At 52.9% G+C, this 20,235-nt stretch overlaps 2 protein-coding genes across 3 annotated transcripts; both read right to left on the bottom strand.

Moving 5' to 3' along the window:
* Positions 1-172: 172 nt before the first annotated feature.
* Positions 173-16,221, bottom strand: KCTD19 (potassium channel tetramerization domain containing 19). The gene is made up of 17 exons (XM_072346388.1): positions 16,101-16,221; positions 9,885-10,181; positions 9,194-9,338; positions 8,665-8,856; positions 7,925-8,047; positions 6,622-6,814; positions 5,620-5,780; positions 5,374-5,477; positions 4,976-5,118; positions 3,384-3,467; positions 2,886-2,982; positions 1,972-2,605; positions 1,771-1,830; positions 1,206-1,397; positions 776-930; positions 565-666; positions 173-271 (listed from the first exon to the last, which is right to left on the bottom strand). Exons 1-17 carry the CDS (start codon positions 16,137-16,139, stop codon positions 173-175), a joined length of 2,820 nt encoding a protein of 939 aa, XP_072202489.1. The 5' UTR covers positions 16,140-16,221.
* Positions 16,222-16,538: 317 nt separating this feature from the next.
* TPPP3 (tubulin polymerization promoting protein family member 3) lies at positions 16,539-19,112 on the bottom strand. Of its 2 annotated transcripts, XM_072346395.1 has the most exons (4): positions 18,952-19,112; positions 18,349-18,638; positions 17,334-17,487; positions 16,539-17,207 (listed from the first exon to the last, which is right to left on the bottom strand). In XM_072346395.1, the coding sequence occupies exons 2-4, from the start codon at positions 18,534-18,536 to the stop codon at positions 17,019-17,021; spliced, it is 531 nt and encodes a 176-aa protein (XP_072202496.1). In that variant the 5' UTR covers positions 18,537-18,638; positions 18,952-19,112; the 3' UTR covers positions 16,539-17,018. The 2 variants fall into 2 exon arrangements, with proteins under 2 accessions (XP_072202496.1, XP_072202495.1); XM_072346394.1 differs by lacking the exon at positions 18,952-19,112 and having other exon boundaries at positions 18,349-18,726.
* Positions 19,113-20,235: the final 1,123 nt, after the last annotated feature.

Below are 20,235 nucleotides of genomic sequence, written 5' to 3'. Positions count from 1 at the left end.
TGATTTCAGTCTGCGAGGGAGCAGCCGTGCTGTGGGCACCCAGGTACCCTCTGCAAGGGCTGGGGGGAGACTGAAACACTGCTTTCTTACCAGGGTGGTGGATGCGGGGGGAGATAAGAGCCCAGATGAGATCTGTACCCACTTCAAGGATTTTTATTAACGTTCTGTAAACTTACATTCCCAAGGTAAAGGAGGAGACGGAGCGAGCAAACCCTCTCTGTATCAGCAACTGGAGGCAGCAGCTGTATTTCCACGCCAAGGGCAGCGTGAACTGGGAAAGCACAGATGGAGGTGGGGTTAAGTCCCTTGTTGGCTGCAGACCCACCTCTGCCCCGTGTTGCTTATCCACCCCAGAACAGTCCACCTGCTTCTTTTGTGGACGTCTCATAAATTAGCAGCGCACTTTTTAACTCTGATGAAGGCTTGTTGCGATGGGAGCCAATCTGTGCTGTAAAGCCCCTGCCTTATTTAATTCATTAGCAAACAGCTGGAAAATCAGTTCAAGGGGAAAGCCAATAGTATTAAGAAGCCCTGCAGCATCACCTTGTGGCGAGTGGAACTTACCTCCACCCACTTCAGAAGCTGCTCACGAACGTTTCTGTCCCCTTTGAAGTATTGTGTGCTCAGCAGATCACCAACAAACTCCTTGGGTGTGATCTGCTGGGTCTGAACCAGAACACAACGTGGTCATACCAATGAACAAAGTGGGAGGAGCTCCATCTCGACTTTCTAAGCCCTGTCACCCCAGTGGAGGCACAGCTCCGCTCGGACCTACCCACAGCCTGTTCACAAGGGTCATGACTTTGGCCGTGATTTCCTTGGGGTCCTTCTGCCTGATGGAGTCCAGGATGACGTCGGTCAGGAAGAAGTGGCACTTCCTGGCGTAGAACATCTCCTCGTGGGAGAGAGCAAAGCGAAGGAAAATGGTGTCTGCAAGAAACACGTCAACAAAACCATCAGGAAAAAAGGGACGTGGCTGCAACATTTCACATTTCAGTCATCCAGCTGTTGGCTTCTTTAATACCTGTCCTGCCCAAGGAGTCCTGCAGTCAGTTTTCAAACCTGAGCTCGGTGTCAGCATTTGCCTGAACACATACAGATGTCAGGCCATTGATCTGGGGCTTTCTTCCTGTTCTTTTGGTTAGTTACAGAGGTAAAGCTAGCAGCCCCGCAGCAGCACCCCACAGCCATTTGCATCTCCTTACCTTGGGGTAGCCCCCGGGGGTTTGACTTCTCCAGCTGGATGCTGCCCAGCAGAGTGCTGTAAACGATGCTCTCTTCGTGCCACGTGTGACAGCCATCACTGCCTATAACTGGAGGATGCTGGACTTTCAGGATCGCTCCCACGTTTCTGTGAGCTTCCTGGAGAGCTCTGGTACGTTGGCCGTCCCTTGGTTCTGTGAATTGGCACAGTTTGGGTTCTGTAGCAAAGCCCACGTAGTGGTAGCGGATCACACATCCATTCTCTTGTGTGACCACAAAATGGATCTTATTGAAGTTCTGCCCTATTTTGGCCTTTGTGAGGGAAAGCGAAACAGTAACAGACAGAAAACAGCAAGCTGAACATCAAGTCATTTGCAGCCTTTAGCACAACATTGCAGCTCTTACAGCACAACAAAACCTGAGCACCGTTTAGGCCAGGATTCTTTCAGGGGTTATGAAAGAGGATTTTTTTTCTATAGGAAAAAAGGAATAATCTGCCTTGTACTGCTATGGTTACAGCACCAGATGGTGATGAATGACCTTGCTTTGCCAGCAGTTAAAACTTACCACCTGCTCTACGGATGGGCTCCAACTGCAAGCTCCTTTCTCCTTCACCAGGAAAACTTCCTAAGAGCAGGAGGACAAGGAAAGCAATGAGACCATTGGTCCAGTTCAGCAGCAGGATCTAAGCATCCATCTCACGTCTTGTGATTCAGTTAAATACTCCCCTCATTTTTTGCAAACAACAGTCAGAGAGCCATCATTTACCTTCTGCTGGTTCCCTGTTTACGTTCTGGATGCTTTTTCCTGTTAGGAGAGTCATTTTGGTGGTGTTGAACTGATGCATTCCAGTGCTTGGAGTAACTGGTAAACTCAGTTTGGACACGTTTTGCTCCAGCTGCTTTTCTCCAGCCCCACATTTGGGCTCATTTTCTTGAATTGCAAAGCTCATTTTCCCAGCAGAACAAGCAATAGGAGCTTTGACAGCTCCGTCCTGCTCAGGAGTGCCGCGTCGAGGCACGGTGCCTGTGACACAACCATCAGCTACTTTCACCTGCTGAGAATCCCATCTCTTGGAGTTCAGCGTGCCCCATTCCTTTACCAGGGAAAGTAATTTCAGGATGTCGATGGATGAGTCTTTATTTTCTGCTTGTTTCCTTAAACTGCTTCTCATTCCTCTCTTCCTTGGAGGGCTTTCCAAACGTAAGCTGGATTTCACTGTGCTGGGTGAGAACTCATCGCATCCTTCAGCAGCATTCTTTCGCTTCGTGCCCCCGCTCTGTGGTGCCGTTTTGGGAGGCTTTGCCTTCCCCCCATTGCTGTCTCTCTTTCCCTTCAGATCTTTTATGTTATTCTGTGTATCAGTGTGATTACTGGAACCCACAGCTGCACACGAATACACCTACAGCAGAGCAAAGCATTGTTATTCATGTTCCTTGTGGAAGGAAATACAGATCTTGCCTTTCCTAACGAGGTATCTTTGATTCATTCTAATACAAGCCTTTGAGAACCAAGTTCTTCATCTTTGGAAATGCTTTCTCACTCCTATGCCTGCTGCTGTGCCTTAGCCCTGCCCTGGCAATCCAGCACTGGTGCTGTGCTGTCTGGAATCGCCTCTGTTCACACCACTGAATGCTCACCAAAGCTTTCTATGGCAGTGCCTTCTGAAAGCCCAGTCGTACCTCTTTGTGGTCTTTGCTGAACTCATGCTCCTTGTTCCAAGGCACTCTAGATGGATAAGAATCCTCATTCCTCAGTTCCTTGTTTTGGATCCATAACCTAGAGAATGGATATCTGTGATTCTGATAGATCTCCTCCCCTGCGATGGGGGCTGTGAGCGCTTCCACTCACCAGGGGTTCTGTGTTATCCCTTTCATTTTTATCACAGTTTACTTTTAAACTACTGGGGAAGGAAAGGAACTCACAATTATTGCTGGTGCATGATGGGAAGGTAGCGAAGGCCCGGGAGCCTTCATTGCTCACCTGTGCTGAGCATTTCTGAACTGTGGTGCTGTGGACACACAGGTGATAAAAAATGATCTTTATTTTTGTTCCAGCATCCACAAAACTTTGACCAGCGGATTCACGTGAGCCTTGCTGATAGATCAGACTACAAACTACAGCTAAGTCAGAGGAAAGGACGTTATACTGAAGGAAAGCAAAAGAAATACTTCACCTACCTGTATGCATCACAGTGGTAAAGTGCCTCTAAAAGGGAAGGGATCTGGTACTCCTCTGCTTCTTGACAGAATAGAGGCCATTCTCTGTAAGTTGTAAATGAACAGTGAAATCACTGAATAAACAATCTTAGCCAATTATACATCAATTCTGGAAGCTTAAGCAGGCAGTGCACAAAAGATGAGCTCACAGTGGTGATTTTCCCTATAGCGTGGACAAAAAGCCTATCAAAAGTCTGATTCTATTGAAAGCAATGGGAGTCTTAGCGTTAAGTACCACTGACTTCTACACTATTACCCCTCTGCTGGTTAAATGAAAGTATCAGTTCATATTTTCCCTTTTCTTTTCCTCTTTTCATTAACCGTGAGTGTGAAAGACAAAGACCTGATTTTGAGAAGCCTGTTCTGTGATGTGCACGATGCTTTCCTCCTGTTGAAAACTCATCCTGGCATTTTCCATAGGGAATTCCATAATGAACATTCACAGATGGGGAGAAATTCTTCACTCTCAGAAATGCTCTCAGCCCCAGGATGTGATTCCTTCACTACCAGCCCATTGGTGTTGCAGTTGGTCCTATCCCGTGTGCTGCCCTTCCAACAGTTCCCAGGCATGGTTTGGCCCACCAGGACTGCTTGCAGAGGACGGGAGGAGGGAAACCTCTGGGAGGTGAAGGTAGGTCACCAGCAGAAATTCAGTGACCAGAAACATTCCCAGACATATTTAGTTTGCTTGCACAGTGGTGCCTGACATTCGGCTTCCTGTGTGACTTTGATGTCAGCCATGAAAGTAAACAGGGATTAACACACCAAAGCAGCCACCAGTGTGATGTTTCTGTTGACTTTGAGGAAAAGAATGAGAAAATACACAACAGCTAACTGAGCTAAAATTGACCACATCAGCTGGTGGCCTAAAAGGCCCCGATATGAACTGAAGAGAGCCTGCCAACTAGAGCTGAATAAAGACTTCAAAGACTGAAGAAAGCAGAAGATCTTCCGGCATCACGCAGACTTCCATTGCTGAAGGCAAACCTTTGTAATGGCCAGTGGCAGGAGAAGCCATGCCTATGGAGGAAGAGCGCTTTCTCCTGCTTAGGATCCTGGTGTTCCTGCTTTCCTATACCACTGTGGGTTTGGAAGAGATTTTTCAGCATTAAAACAGAGATGCCAGTAGAGGGTGCAAATGAAATGTATTTCAGATGAACTAAATCAGACTTTGGCATCGGTACATGCATGTGTATATATAATATAAACCAGCCAGCCAAAAGACCCCACAGCTGAAGAACGATGCAATGGTTTCCATCAATAAAAAAACATTTTCTCTTTTGCTAGGAGTTTGCACAGCGCTCAGATCTGTGGTCTTCACCACAGGACAAGGGTCTGCTCCACCTCTCATTAAAACAAATGAACAAAACTCATCTCACAATTACCTCCAAATGCCAGCGGCTTACATTTAGACAGAACAGTTTGCTTCAGGGCCATCAATAGAATTCTGCCTTTTTTGGGGTAGTATTTCTATGCAAATTATAAAGCAGATGCCCGTGCTTGTTTGCCCTACAACCATCTGATATAACAGAAAGCCGTCGATTCACTCTTACTTAAATTCTGCAGGCAAAATCAATTTCCCAAGTCTTAGAAAGTTGAGAACGTGTCGAAACATCTGCCCGTCTCCGTGGATTAGAAGACTTTGGCCATAAGTGATCCAACAGACTTTCTTGTCATTTGAGAGCAGCTCCGGGTACTACAGAAATAAAAAGGCATCAAGGTAGTGGGAAGAACATTGAACCAGCTCCATCAAGTCTGCTGATCTTATTAGCCCAGAAAGTGCTTTCTTAAGAAGTCAGATTTGCCACAGGTACCTGAACATACTATATTTAATAGAGTACTCAGAGCAAAACAACTCGAATATTTGCTCTTATGTAGCTCAGTCACCATAGAATTATAGGTTCAGTCTTAGGAAGGGTCGCATTAAGGCAGCTCCATCAGTTATCCGTACCTTCAGTAAGGTCTGTAAGTAAGTTTCGTACCAGTTACTTCCCACATAAACTTTCACAATCTGATGCAGTGTACACACGGACACCTCTGCTGTCCACTCTGCATCTGGAAACGGAGCAAGAAATGGAAAGGGGATGATTAGGATCCTACAAGCTGAAGCACTGAGCCAGGGGAAAAAGATCTTCATTGACTGCATTCAGGTAAAACTGCTCATTATATTTAGAAACAGAAGAGATTTTTGACTTACTGCAGTCTCCACCCTCTGATGGCACCTGTTGCTTCAAATAGCATTTTAAAGCTTCTTTCATTGGCTCGTAGGCGAGGTCCCCTTTGTCCAAGTAGGTGCAGAGCTCTTGGATTTCAGAAATATCCTCGGTGAGGGGAAGTCGGCAAGTTCCCAACCAGTTCCTATCCAGAAGGAGAAGCCATATCTTTTTTAATCCTTATGTTTCTGCTTTACATGTACTGCTTCTTTTTGGATGGGTGCAAGGCAGTGAATTGAAATTCACCTCTAAAAAATAAAAAGGTGCCTACTGAGCCTTACTTGGGAATTTCCTTATCTTTAGTTACTTATTATCACCTTGAACAATCCTGCAGCCACAAATGCAGCTATTGAACGACATCCATCAAAGAATGGTTGGCAATTTTGAGCATCTTCCCCACAGTGCGTCATTCCCTGGTGACAACAGGTAGGGCAGACAGAATGCTGGGGGTGGGGAGGAGGTCATTACGTGTTCTGCCATCCTGCTGCCTTTCCATAATCCTTTAGAGATGGGGTAGTGTGCGTTTGTGCTGCGTTTGATGCTGGACAAAAGGCAGTGGAAAGGGAAGCGCTCATCCCTCTGGTGACTGGTGATAGGGCATGAGGGAGTGGCTTAAATCATCAGGAGAATTTCAGGTTGATTATTGGCAAGAAGTTCTTCAATAGTGAGTGGTTGGGCTTTGGCAGAGGCTCCACAGGGTGGTGCTCATGGCCTCACAGCTACCAGCATTCAAGAAACCTTTGGGCAGTGCTCTCAAATGTATGGTTTAACACTCAGATTCCCCTGTGCAGAGGTGGGAGTTGGGCATGAACAATCCCTATGTGATATCAAGTTTATCCCATACGGTGTCACTTTATGTTCACAGCGTTCCGTTCGGATGAGGCAGATGAGCACAAAAAGCCATCCCGCGGGGGATCACCAATCTCAGGACCCTCCCGACGGGTTCCCAGCCCCTGGGACAGCCGCAGATCCGTGTCCCCACGTACCTGGCGTGCTGGAAGAGGACCCCGCTGCCGCACACGTGGAGGCGGTGCCGGGTCAGGTCGCTGCCCACCAGGAGCTGTCCGAGTGCTGAATCGGGGTAGTGCTGCAGCAGCCCCAGCGCCATCGCGTACCGCGCCGCCCGCCGCTCCGCTCTGCTGCGCCGCCCGCCCGCCCCGCAACGTCCCGCAACGCCGCCTGCAACCGAGGAGACGAGGGGTTCGTTACCGAGTGCTGCTGCTTAACTGCTGCTATCGGGGTCCGGAGAGACCCGAGTGCGGCCTTTCAGTATTTAGGAAAGTAAGAAGTGGATAGACTCTATAGCAGGGGCTGTTGTGTCATGACGAGGGGAAACGGGTTCTAACTAGGAGAGGGGAGATTTAGATTGGGGGTAAGGAAGACGTTCTTTACACTAAGGGTGGTGAGACACAGGCTGGCCTGAGAGGTGGTGTTGCCCTGTCCCTGCAGACAGCCAAGGTTAGGGAACAGGGCTCTGAGCACTGATGGAGCTGTGGGTGTCCCTGCTCAGTGCAGGGAGTGGGGGCAGATGGCCTTTAAGGTCCCTTCCAACTCAAACCATTCTATGACTTCCCAGCAGATCAAATGTCTATGCAAATGAGTTGATCTTTAGGACTAGGTAGAATGGCCTCGAATCGCACCAGGGAAGACTCAGGCTGGACATTAAGAAATACTACTTCTCCAAAAGAGTGGTCGGGCACTGGAACGGGCTGCCAGGGAGACAGTGAAGTCACCAGCCCTGGAGGTGTTCAAGGAATATTTAGACACTGTGTTGAGGGACATGGTTTAGTGATAGCTGTTAGTGATGGGCAGACGGTTGGATTGGGTGATCTTGTAGGTCTTTTCCAACTTTGGTGATGATTCTATGGCTCTATGATTCTATGGTATGACTTCAGTTCACAGTTGACTGTATTTATACCATTCCTGTTTCAAATAGTTAATTTCACAAGAGAATATTAAATGCAATGTCCGTAAGAAAATATGTAGTGGTGACAGAATGTCAGACTGAGGTTGGAGGGGAACCACTGGAGGTCACCCACTCCAAGCAGGGCCAAGCCAAGCAGTGTGCCCAGGAGCACATCCAAACAGCTTCTAAATACCTTCAAGAAGGGAGGCTCCACAGCCCCTCTGTGCCTTGCCTATATACATAAAGTTCATAGAATCATAGAATGGTTTGGGTTGGAAGATACCTTGAAGGCCCTCCTAAGGATTCTGTCCCCTTCTTTCCTATAGCTCCCCGTTACATACTGAAAGGCCACTATCAAGTTCCCTCTACGTACACTGTATTACCTCTATAGATCCTCACAGCCTCTGTAAGTTCAGGGATTCCCAAAGCTAAAGCTTCCTCCTCCAAGGCATCAATGTTGGAGAAATCATCAGGCAACAACATCTTCTTGGAGCGGAGAAAGTTAACTTGAAAAGAAACACAGAACATAGGAAGTGAAGTGATCATCCTGTGCCCAGTGCTCAGCTCTGGAAATAGAGCATTCCCATTCCTATATACACACATACATGGCAGATAATAGGCAGCACACCATGAAATGATGCCTTTGCAAATGATAGCCTGCGAATGAGGTTTGTGCTGGAGGAGACAAAACAGAGCACGAATAACTGGGTAAGCACAGAATTGGGTTAGTTCTGTTTATTCATCACGTCCTAAGAAATTAATGATAGAGGTTTGGCTTGGTTTCTCCTGGACATACCTCCATCCTGGTGTGCCCTTAAATGTGTATTTTCCCATATGGCAACAGTAGTTCCAGTTCCTGATGCCATAATGCATTTCAGTTCAGCGAACCGTTCGATTAATGAGAGATAAATAAGTAGGACCATAAGTGCGTCATTTGGGGTTATGAGACTCCAGAAGGCACCTGGTGCATGTTTTGCTTCTTGACACAGTGCAATTGGCAGACAGCAAAACCAAACCAATAAGTATGAAAAGATTCCAGTCTTTGAAGAAGTACGACTGGAGACAGGAAGAAAGGGTTTAATTAGAGATGATTAAGACGTGTCACAGTAATAAAAAGAGTTACCTATGAAGCGGAATTCGCTGTAGTCGCATTCGATCAGGGCTGCATTCTCAAGCAGCCACAGCAAATTGTCGTCATTAACCAGCACTGGATATTTTCTCACTAAATCTAATGGCAAAAAGCAGTAATTCACTTCCTCTTCTGTGTCAAGTAAAGGCGTATCCACAAGTCCAAGGGGAGTTCTTTCATGTAACCCTGGGTGAAGAAAAGCAGAGAAGAAACAGCTAAAGATGGAACCTCACGGCTTGCAGCAGTCTAGCAAAAACCCATGGAATGAAAAAGAATTCTTCAGTCCCTTCTATAGAGTTTCCTACATACAGAGTGAAAAGCATCTGCTGAAGCCAGGAATACCCTACCAAGAGTTACACATATCTTGTTCTATGGTTCCATGGTGTGACGTGTACAGAACCACAGCAAACAACTCCAACCCCTTCAGCTTTGCCATAACCAGGAGCTGTGAGCTGGGCTCACGCCGGGTTACCCAGCAGAGGAACCTCACTTAGTGAGCCTGGGAAGGGCCTGGGACACCTACCTGCAAACACTGGGCTTCTAGGGGGGATCTCTGATGGCTTGTTGGCACATTTTTGTGTTCTCCAGTTATTCAGAGGCACTCTTTCAGCTACTGGTATATCTGCATGTTGGACATGTGAACTATCCTCCTTCAAATCGCCTAAAAGCTGTTAAAATACATAAAAAATACAGTACTTCAAAAAGTAAAAAGCAGCCGTGGGAAGGAGTCCAATCCATGCCATGCTGCAGTTCACATCTACTGCAGCATGCCATGGAATGCTGTGCTCAGACAAGAACAGACACGGATCGCATTCCTAACATTGTGATACTTAAAGTTAGCTGGGAAACAGAATGAATGGAGAATATCTATAGGGATGTGAATGGAGAATATCCATAGGGATGTGAATGGAGAATATCTATAGGGATGTGAATGGAGAATATCTATAGGGATGTGAATGGAAAATATCTATAGGGATGTGAATGGAGAATATCTATAGGGATATGAACTACACTGAGAGCCGTTTCTGTGTTCCAGAAAAAGCCAACTGTTTTTGGAGCACTTGAGTTCTGATGGCCCCATCACAAGCACTGACAAAGGCACACACACATTCCTTGACATCACATCCTCCTATAGATGGTACTAAGAAATGAAGACGGACCATCTCTTAACAATAATTGCACCTACATGAGGCACCCAGAACACCCCGCTTTACCTGTATTAAAGGCGTCAGCTGCAGAGCTGATGCTTGCTCATACAATAAGCTCAATTCAGTGCAGCTGAGAGAGGGCAGTTTCGAAGTCTGCAGGTAATAATGAAGGTGCCTGAATACGAAACCATCCTGGTCAATAAATAACCTTAGATTGTCAGACCAGTCTCGGACAGAAGCCTCTTTCCACAAGGGAGAGTCAGGAAACTGAGCGACTTTGCTTCTGGGGAGTGAGAAATACCACCCGCCAACATTAAGATTAATGGACTCTTCTCCTAGGGGTTCAGCAGCGCCCTCCGGTCCCTTCAAAGAGAAAAGGAAAATGCATCATAAGGGAGAACAAACCTCCAAGCTCTGAAGCAATGCATCCTTTTATTTCAACGTTCCATTGGACTCTGTGTTTCCCATTGGCCTTTCCAACCAAAGATTCCACCAGCTGCACCAGGGGAGCTTCGGGTGGGATATTGGGAGCAATTCATTCCCAGAAGGAAAGGTGAGGCATCAGCGAGGCTGCCCGGGGGGGTGGTCACCCCATGGGGTGGTCAGGAGAAGAGTGGAAGTGGCACTGAGGGACGCGGCCTGTAGAGGGCTGGTGGTTGGGCTGATGCTCTTGGTGTCCTTGCTGACTTTCCTGGTTCTATGATTCCCTTTTCTGCTCTGAGGTAGCATTAACGCAATAGGTTTCAAAGCAGTTTGTTACAAAAATAAAGCAATTTGGGAGCACAAATTGCTCCCAATATCCCCCCCGGCCCTCCTCAGGCCACCACCCCTCTCCTTATCACCATCACCTGGGCACAGAGGCCCGGCCCTCCCCCAGCCCTCCCTCCTATCACACTGATAAGGCCCACAGACTGTTTCCTCTCCTTGTTGCCTCACACCCACGCGTGGGCTCGGCAGTGGCTTAGCACTGAGTGCCGAGGGAAGGCAGCAGGCAGCCCCGGCCTGCAGCCACTGCCGTCACGGAGGTGGCTTTGTGTTGGTGATGGGAACGGGACCCTCGCAGCAGCACGAAGGCGATGTGTGAAACAGCAAGGCCTTTTTCCCCACCCAGAAAGGCTGCGGGAAGGGAGCGAGAAGGGAACCGGGGAGAGGACGGGGAGCGAACGGCAGGTAGGGAAGGTGAGAGCCGAGCTGCGGCAGCACGCAGCTGCACAGCCGCAGCCCTGGCTGCAGGCACGGCCCCGGCTGCGCTCCGCAGCACAACAGCTGCTCTTTGCCACCCAAACGCCACGAAATGGGGCTGCACGGCACGGGGAGGGGAGCGGGCCGGGACACACCGCGCCGCTCTGCCCTACCATGGCGGCCGGCCGAGCAACGGCAGCAACGGGCGGGGACGGGGGGAGCGGCCGCTTTGGGGGGGGGGGGGGGGGAAGGACTGTTAGTGGGGGGCAGATCCGCTAAGCTGAGCTGGGAAAGCGGCACCCCGCGACGGGATGGAAATGCGGCCGGAACGGCTGCTGCTGAGCGAGCTTAGGAGCTGGTACATCTTTAATGCTGAGGTATAATTAGATCTAGGGAACAGCATCTGTGTTCTGGGGCTGTGTTGTACGACAGTAACCAGTGGGGTTATGCCTCTCTAACGTGGCCGTGTGTTCACCTGCTGTCAGATCTGCTTGTTACCTTGGGATGTGTGCAGGCAGCCCACTGCTTTCATGCAAATGGGAGCCAATGGAGTTGGGAAGGTCCAGCCCAGCCTGGCTCCCTTTGCTCCCCGCTGTTCTAAACAACCATCATCCATTCGAGAGGATGGAGGGAAGAGGAGGGGTTTTGTTTTGAGCAGCAGCAGCAGTTGTGACCTTTGGAGCCGTGAGAGCATCCCCACGGTGCTGTGTGCCCTCAGCTGTGCTCTCACAAGCAATGGAGCTGTGTGGAAGTGAAGCATCATCCAGCTGTGCTGTACAGCTTCTGCTGCTCTCGTTCTACACCTGACTCTGCTCCCACTAAAGCACTTCTTATGTTGCTGGGAATATTCCAGCCAAGGCCACGCTGTGCTGGAGGAGGCTGGATGCTGGATGGCCACTGTTGCCCTCATCAGCTTGGATAGTTTGGATCCATTCTTGGTCTAAAAGCTTTGCTGCCAAAGAGATTCAGTGCTTGGGCAGTGCCTATGGGCAGTGCTGTGTGGGATTGTTGGGAGGGAAAGCCGCATCCAGCCTGGCCTTGAATGCCTGCAGGGATGGGGCATCCGCAGCCTCTGACCTCCTTTGGGTCTGGGCTGCTCAGGGCTCCAAACGCACATCAGCCCTCCTGTCCTTAGCAGAGCATTTCAGACACCTTATTTTCCTCCCTCCAAAGATACTGTGGGCAACCAACACCTCCTTGTTCATCCTGTTGCTTTACCTGCAGCATCCCATCGGGTCCTTTCCAGATCTCTCACCCATTCCCAGCACTGTTTGTTTATCTGTGCTGGCCGGCCAGCTGCCACAGAGAGGAGCTGTTTGGCTGCACGCTGCCTGCTTCTGCTTCCCAGGAAAGCAAGCAAACAAACACCCTTCATTCTGCCTCTGCAGCTGCCTTCCCGCTGGGTTTTGTCTCATGTGCAGCCCTGAAATGCTGTATGTCTGTCTGCTCTACAACAAGCCTTCAAGCAGCAGCTCTCACTGACCGCCCTCCATGCACGGCCATGTTGCACGAATGACTGCCTTTCCCACGTGCTTCACATGCACTTCAGCTGTGGTTTTGTGTTTTACTTGCTGTGCTCCTCCTGCAGGCTGTCATAGATGGGCAGAGCTGGGCTCCTGCCCTCTAGCAGCATTCCTGCTCCCTCCCTCAGGCTGTGGGATGCACCAGCTCCAACAGGCCATTTCTACATGGCCCACCTGCAGAAGGGAGCCGGCTCAGCCAGCTGTGATGTTCACCCAGAGCTCCTCGTTGTTCTCAAAGTAAAGCTGGATTTATGAAGGATGGAGCTCAGCGGATGGAACCTTCCCTTCAGTTTGTGATTCACCACGGCGTGTTGGCTACAAATCCCAGTGCAATCAGGGCAGCCGAGCTGCACAACTTCCCAAGGCCACCAGCTGAATGTGCAGCAATAACAAGGGGCAGGAGCACAGCAGGCTCCACCTGCAGCCTCATGCTCCACTCCTGGAGCCCGAGACACACAGCGCAGGTTGGGCAGCAATGCAGATGCTGCATGTTTAAATCCAGAGCTCAGTTTTGTTCCCACCCCACCAACCACCACCGCCCATAATAATGAATATCCATAGTAACAGCTCTGTTTGGGGCTGTTTTCTGACGTCACCTCAGGCTCCCTGCCAGGATGCCTGAATATCTCTTTGTGCCTCGTGTGTTGTTGTTTGTTTAGGGTGGTTCTGCACCCATGTGCATGAATGCTTTGCAGTGGCTTTGCAGTGGCGCAGAGCTTTGCTTACCTTGGTGCTGTGCTACATCTCAGTGTCATTCATTGCTCTTCCAATGGATCAGGAAAGGCTCCCAGGGACCTGCCAGGCACTGACAAAGGCACCCAGCTGATCCTGCAGCCCCGGGCCATGTTGGTTGGTTGGTTTTTGTCTCATCACAAGTGTAAAGAGAGGTGAATTCCTTCATTGAGGCTGCAAGCTTGAAAGCCAAGGTAGAAACGTGCCGGTTCAGTGGGTGGAGAGCCAGGGCTGTCCTGGCTACAATGGATTTACTTCTTTAGGGGAAGGACCATGGGTCAAAATGAGAGGCTTTTGCAATGGGAGTCCTCTGTGGGCTCCCAGCCTTTTTATCACACAGCTTGAATGGGGGCAGTTATTAATCACTGTATGACAGCAGTGCGTGTAACCTTAAATGAGTCACGGTTGTAGTTGTCATTCTCTAGTAATACGGAGGTTAAGTACGGACTTCTTTTATGTATATAAATACATATCGCCTTTCCATGTGAACTGGAATGGGCAGAAGTCAGTGTATCCCTTTAGGAGCAGTCACGCAGCTCTGCCCAGTGCTCTGCTTTGCAGCAATTGAGCGGTTCTCCATCAGGAGGGCAGAACAGACCTGAAATATGGACTGTGTGCTCCTACATCCCATGCAGTCTCCTGCTGGCCAATCTGATCTGGTCCATTCCTCAGCACCCCCCTCCCCCTCCCGCCTCCTTCTGCCACACTTATTGAGTTAACATGATGGCTCCATCTAATAACATTTCAGCTGAGATCAGGCCTTGCCGGGAAGAAAGTAGCCAAGTTAATTCAATTTGCTCTGTGATGGCCTTGATCAATGTCAGCATGTGCCGGGCAATGAAACATGGCTTGGAAGATCTATATTCCAACCAGAGTCTTTGGGCTGCCCAACACACACACCCCAGATCAAAACGGCCCCCCAAAGAGCCCAGCCCATCACCCCAAGCTCACGACTTGCTGTCGAAGCACTAAACCCTTCCTTTAGTTCTTACAGCCCTTCCTTTTGGATTTCAGGTCAGCCTGGAGGCTCCCAAGGGACGCAGCCTATGGCAGAGAAATGGCTCATACAGCGGAAATTTAAGGTCATCTTTTGGTAGCATCCCACCTGGACTGCATCCCTCTTTCCCTCAGCGTGGGGTTGTGGCTTCAGCTTTAACTCTTTTTCTTCCTTCACCAGCTCCGTGCAAGCGGGTTGAAATGGAAATGCACGGAGCTGTTTTCGTGCTGCAGATCCCCGCTGTGTCTGCATTGCAGCTCATCAGAGCAGCTCACGAACTTTCCAGGATGGAGCTGATGTTCCCACAGGGCTTCACCCATGCCAAGAGCCCAGAGCTGTGCAGGGAGGGAGCAGCGCATTTGGTGCTGCCAGGCTCTGATCGCTTCTCTTGGCTTCAGCTTCTGATTTATTGATGTGAACTTAATGGCAGCTGAGCAAAGAGCCCAGGAAGGCGTCAGATCAAACACAGAATGACTTCATTGGGCTAAAAAAAAGCCTCGAGCTTCCCATCATCAGCCACGTTACCCGCTGGATCTGTGCTTAGCGAAGGGACCCGCTGAATGCTGCAGTAAAGGGGGTTGCTCCCATGCAGCCATCAAGGCCAAAAACGTGTGCTCTTTCGTTATGAGTTCTGCTCCGTTTCGGTGACGTGGCCACAAGGAAGAGGGTTTGTTGCTTCCCCTGGATGTGGTTGAAGTCAGCATCCAATGACCACGGAAGGCCACTTGCCCCCACCCTACCAAGGCCTTTTTCCCTATGGAAGCTCATAGCCTTCTACCTGCCTTCTACCCTTCACAGAGAGCTTTGAATCTGCTTCAGCACAGGAAGGGAAGCTGCCAACAATGAGCTTTCATAAAGAGAAGATAAATTAATGAAGGCCAAGACTGCTGGTGTCAGTAGGTACAGAACCACTCATCCCAATGGGCAGGGATTGGAGGGCTCCACGGTTCTGGTGGGTCTCTTCCAACTCAGGGTATTCTGTGGTTCTGTGTCTCCACGTATTCTTCATCATGTTCTATTGACCCTACCACATTCTCCCCTTGGCTACCCACCTCCTTACTGCAGAAGGCCGAGGGGCTGCTCAGCTGTGCCTCAGTAGCTCCTTGGTGGCTATTCCCTGTCATCTGCATGTCTTTCACGTGCCCAAATTACCTCCTGGAGCATTTGCCCCACCACCTTCTTGGGCACTGACGGGCAGCTCTCCAGATCCTCCTCCTCCCCCTATTTAAGTGGGATGTGACATTTACCTTTTTATCACAGCTATCCCTGTGATCACCAGGACCTTCCCAGGCTTTAGGTGGGAGCCTCGTATCCATGTTGGCCAGCCCCTCCTTGCCACGTTGAACATCCCATTGACAGAGTTGCTCTTTAAGTTCACCCCTCTGGGTCTTTGCCAGCACTGCCTTTGGGCTGCCTTGGTAGGAATGGGATGCTGGTGCTGCCCAACCCAGCAGAGAGGCCCAGCCATGTGCCCATTGTGTCCTCACCATTTCTAGGCCACGCGGTTGGGTCCTGATTCCCCAAAAGCAGATCAGATCCTTGGATAATGAGTGAGCTTTTAGGGTTTGGGGCAAACACAGCAATTCTGCCCTTTGGGGAGAGGCTGTGATCCGATCAATGCCTTAATGAGGTTTTCAGTACCCCAGGGATACCTCCCCAGTGTCTCCATTGTGCATGGGGGTCCCACAGCCCCTCACAGAGCTGCCCCGATGTGGGCATCCCCATTGCATCCCACCAGCTCCTGTCCTGCGGCAGCCCAGCCCCAGGCATTTCATGCCTCCTTTTGCAGTCAGCGAAGGGGCAAGGATTCAGGACAAGGAGCACAGACAGCCCCACAAGCTTCGTTACCTGCTCAAAGAGGAGCTGGCACCTCCAGCCCATCACCATGCTGGGGAGCGATGCCAACACCAGCCCAGGGGCAGCCCAGCAGCCTCCTGCCTTTACAAAGCGAGGTGCAGAGGGACGTGAGCTGGCGGGGAGCCGAACCACGAGCAGCTCCAGCAGCGCAGTGAGCACAAGCCGGTGCTCGGGCAGTGCTGACACTGCGGGCGTTGGGGTGGCAGCGCCCAGCCCCAGGCACCGCCCCAGCCCGAGCGCGGCTGCTTCCCAGGGATGGTTACCAGGAGCCCGCGCTGTGTTTGGTTGCAAACAGAGCGGGGGCCGCAGCCAGGCGCTGTGTTTGTGCCTGCGGTTGCTCAGGCAACTCGGGGCCAGCCAGGAAGCGAGCCCTGAGGCTGGCCAAGGCGGACAGAGGGATGGACAGACGGACGGAACCGGAGGCGGGGCGTCAGTGCGGAGGGGGCTTTATTGCGGGGTGACAGCGCGGGGCTGCAGCATCCTTTGGTTCAGGCTCCTTGGGGGCAATGGGAGCCCACGTGGAGTGCAGAGCTGGGGGCTCAGGGACCTTTGGTGGTGGCTGGGAGCCCACGCCGGGAGCCGTGCTGAGCAATGGGACCCGTGGCGAGCGGCATCCCGAAGGGGCGATGGGAAGGCTGCGGCGCCAGGGGTGGGGAGGGCGGGCTGCGGTCCCGCAGGGCCTGAGGTAGGGGCGGCCGAGGTGCCGGCGGGGCACCCCATGGAGCGGCGCTGCAGGGGCGGGGGGTGACGCACGCGGGACGGACGCGGCGCTGAGACGGAGCCCGGCCGCTCGCCCGTAGCATCCGACATCCCACCGGCGTGGGGCCGGCCCCGGTGCGGCCTCCCAGGCCCTGCGGCCGTGTCCCGAGGCCAACGTGACCGAAGGCGGCGGGTGCTCGGGGGCAGTCCCTACTTCTTCACTTTGGCATCGTAGGTGCCCGCGTTCTTGTAGGCGCTGACGTAGCCGCTGTTGTCCACGATGTTCTCCCTGCCGCTCTTCCCCTTGCCTTTGCCCGTCTCATCGAAGCGCTCCTTGTGTGAGCCCGTGTACTTGGAGGTGTCCGTCAGCCTCTCCACGGCGCCCACGTTCTTGGCTTTCTGCACAGGGACGTGGACACAATGGGTCAGCCAGCAGCCCGACCCCGTGCCAGATCCCAAACCCACGGCCATGTAGGGCTCCCGCAGAGCAGAGCCCCATCCTCACCCCGTGCCCCCAGCTCTCACCGTGACGCCCACGTTAATGGGCTCCTTCCCAGCCACCAGCTGGCAGATGGCCTCGTACGCCTCCTCCTTGCTCTTGTCCTTAAAGCGCTTTGGGGCCAGCTCCTCCAGGGCCTTCTTAAACTCCTCGTAGTTGATGACGCGGGCTGTCTTCCCTCTGCAAGCACCAACCACATGCCGTCAGCATCACCTTGTGCTGATCTGAGCTGCGTTGCAAGGACCCCAAAATGTTCTTCCAACCCAACCTGGGGTTCCTCAGCCACCTTTAAAACGCAGTAGGGCTGCACAGCTCAGGCTGGATGGGCTGCAGGAGCTTTGCAGCCCCACCGTGTTCCAGCCCTCTGTGCCCAAACCTCACTGGGAATTTGGGTGCTGGTGATGGGAGGGTATGTGCATCTGTCACCGCTGCTCCTTGACCTCCCCTCATTGTCCTGCTTGTCACAGAGCTGCTGTGCTTTGTTCCTCCCCATTGGCATCACTGTGGTGCCCAAAGTCACTTGGTTCCAGCTGGGAACAGGAGAACCCAGGCAGCAGTACGAGGGGAGCAGCATCCCCCATCCATTCTGCACCCTGGTGCAGCACTGACTGTCACCACATCCACAGGGACCACAAAAGCATCCCCAGGTCCCGAGCTCAGAGCTGTGCCACACCCCGCTGCACAGCCCTGAGCATCCTCCTGTTGCTGGATGGGAAGTTGGGTTCCCATCTCCTCTGCACATGACATCAAAACCTGAGCTTTAAGATCTGAGCTTTAAGGTCTGAGCTTTAAGGTCTGAGCTTTAAGGTCTGAGCTTTAAGGTCAGAGTTTTAAGGTCTGAGCTTTAAGGTCAGAGTTTTAAGGTCTGAGCTTTAAGGTCAGAGTTTTAAGGTCTGAGCTTTAAGGTCTGAGCTTTAAGATCTGAGCTTTAAGGTCAGAGTTTTAAGGTCTGAGCTTTCCATCCCACAGATTTACACCGACTTATGATCGGCACCCGCTGCACCACGGGGACACACGGGAGGCCCCACCCCAATCACTTACTTCACCTTGGAGAACACAATGTCCACGTCGGTGCCTGTGATGCTTTTGCCGTCGATGACTTTGCAGTCCTTGCACAGCTTGGCCCAGTTCTTCCCGTTCATCTCCTGCCCCGTGGCCTTGGTGTCGCCGTAGATGGCGAACTTGCGGAAGCTCTCCTCCAGCGATGCCATCTCATTGCTCCCGGCCATGGTGCCGCGGGTCGGGGTGGGGGCAGAGCAGCCCCTTCAGCACCTGGATGCCGCCTTCAGCTTCCGACGCCGACAACTGAGAGACGCCTTTGGGGACGGCGGCTTCGGAGCGAGAGATGCGAGCGCGTCAGCCCACCCCCAGCCTGGCCACCACCCACCCGCATCCTTCAGCCGCTTCCCAGACCCGTGCCCGTAGCCAGCGCAGCATCCCCCCCTTCTCCCGTTGCCTAGCGACCGTCGCTAAGGGCAGGGCCGCGTTGCCCAGCGACCGTCGCTAGGGCTGTGAGGCGCGGCCCCCGGGGGGATGAGGACCCCTAAGGGGGGGTTCGGGACCCTCGGAGCGGTCCCTACGCCGCGGTGCCCCGCGCTGCCCGCTCCGCCCCCCGCTCGCAGCCGGTGCCGGTCCCGCTCTCACCTCCCGGTGCCGCTCTCTGGGCGCGGCCGCCGCCGCCGCCGCTGTTTAAGGCCCCGCTCTGGCGCCGCGCCGGCCCACGGCTGCGGGAGGGGCTGCGGGACGGAACGCGGGGCCGCCCCGTCCCGCCCTGCCCGGACCGACACGCGGCCGGAGGTGGCCGCGGTTCTGCGGGCGGAGCCGGGGGGGAAACGGGCGCGGGGGGAGTCGGCTCCGCTGCGGCACCCGGAGCCCCGCCTGGCTCTGTGAGCGGCCACCGGCAGCTCCATCCCCGCGTCCTCCCTCTGCCATCCCCCGTCCTGTCCTTCCTCCCTCATCCTCCATCACTCAGCCCAGAGCCACAGAACCAGGAAGGTTGGGAAAGACCGCTCAGATGCCCAACCACAGCCCACCCCCACCGTGCGTCCCACCCCCACCGTGCCCACTGCCCACGTCCCTCAGTGCCGCATCCCCACCGCTCCGGGACACCAACAGGGATGGGGACTCCCCCACCTCCCCGGGCAGCTGTGCCACTGCATCACCGCTCTCTGCCCCCAGAGCTGCCCAGAGCTGGGCGCCTTTGAGCACGGCTGCAAACGGGCATCCCCAGGGACTGCTGAACGTCTGCTGGGATGGAGCTCGGAAGAGTCTGTGTGGCCAAAGGGTGGCACAGCTTGTCAGCCAAGGGGTGACGCATCCGATAACCAACAGGAGGTACATCTGGGGTGGCACAGCTTGGGACATCGTGGGCACCAAAGGCTGCCACATCTGGGGAGCCAAGAGAAGGGCCCGGAGCCGAGCTGGGCGCGCTGCCCCATTGCCCTCCCACGGGCCGGGTCGAGCAGGTCAGGTTTCGGTTTCTAAGGGCTGGGGTTTGTTGTGCATTTGTTGTCACTATGACAGCCCTGTCGGGACGGAGAACCTCAAAGGCAACTCCTGGGTTGGCTCCTGCAGCTCCTCACGCAGCCCGGAAAAGGAAGGCCAGGAGGAGGCCGGGACTCAGGCTGGAGCCAAGCAGGAGGTCCCATGGGCTGAGCGTGGCCACGGCTCAGTGCCCGGACCCCGGGGACTTTCCCCTTGTGATGACTCCCATAAGGATGGGGGTGTTCCCAGCACCCAGGGCGCACTGTCAGCCTGATGCTCAGCCCGCTCCGTGCCAGGCGAGCATCCCACATTGGGGTCACCCGCGGGGCGCTGAGCTCAGAGCACCAAGCAGGGACACGCACCCTCCGCAGCCGTCCTCCTCCCACGGGCACTGCCAGTTATCTGAGGCTGGCAGGGAGCAGCGGGGTGGGATGAGGTTACGTG

The sequence above is a fragment of the Excalfactoria chinensis genome, chromosome 11 (assembly GCF_039878825.1).
Source record: "Excalfactoria chinensis isolate bCotChi1 chromosome 11, bCotChi1.hap2, whole genome shotgun sequence".
Classification (NCBI taxonomy): domain Eukaryota; kingdom Metazoa; phylum Chordata; class Aves; order Galliformes; family Phasianidae; genus Excalfactoria; species Excalfactoria chinensis.
Note: the sequence above shows the minus strand (reverse complement) of the source record. Positions and strands in the feature narration are given on the sequence as shown.

Coding starts and splice junctions, on each gene's coding strand:
- KCTD19 (XM_072346388.1), bottom strand. CDS start 16,139: ATGGTGATGGGCTGGAGGTGCCAGCTCCTCTTTGAGCAG. Junction 5,119..5,373: donor ACTTACAGACCTTACTGAAG/GTACGGATAACT, acceptor TTATTTCTGTAG/TACCCGGAGCTGCTCTCAAA. Junction 272..564: donor AGCTTCTGAAGTGGGTGGAG/GTAAGTTCCACT, acceptor GTGCTTTCCCAG/TTCACGCTGCCCTTGGCGTG.
- TPPP3 (XM_072346395.1), bottom strand. CDS start 18,536: ATGGCCGGGAGCAATGAGATGGCATCGCTGGAGGAGAGCTTCCGCAAG. Junction 17,488..18,348: donor ATTGTGTTCTCCAAGGTGAA/GTAAGTGATTGG, acceptor TGGTGCTTGCAG/AGGGAAGACAGCCCGCGTCA. Junction 17,208..17,333: donor CCATTAACGTGGGCGTCACG/GTGAGAGCTGGG, acceptor GTCCCTGTGCAG/AAAGCCAAGAACGTGGGCGC.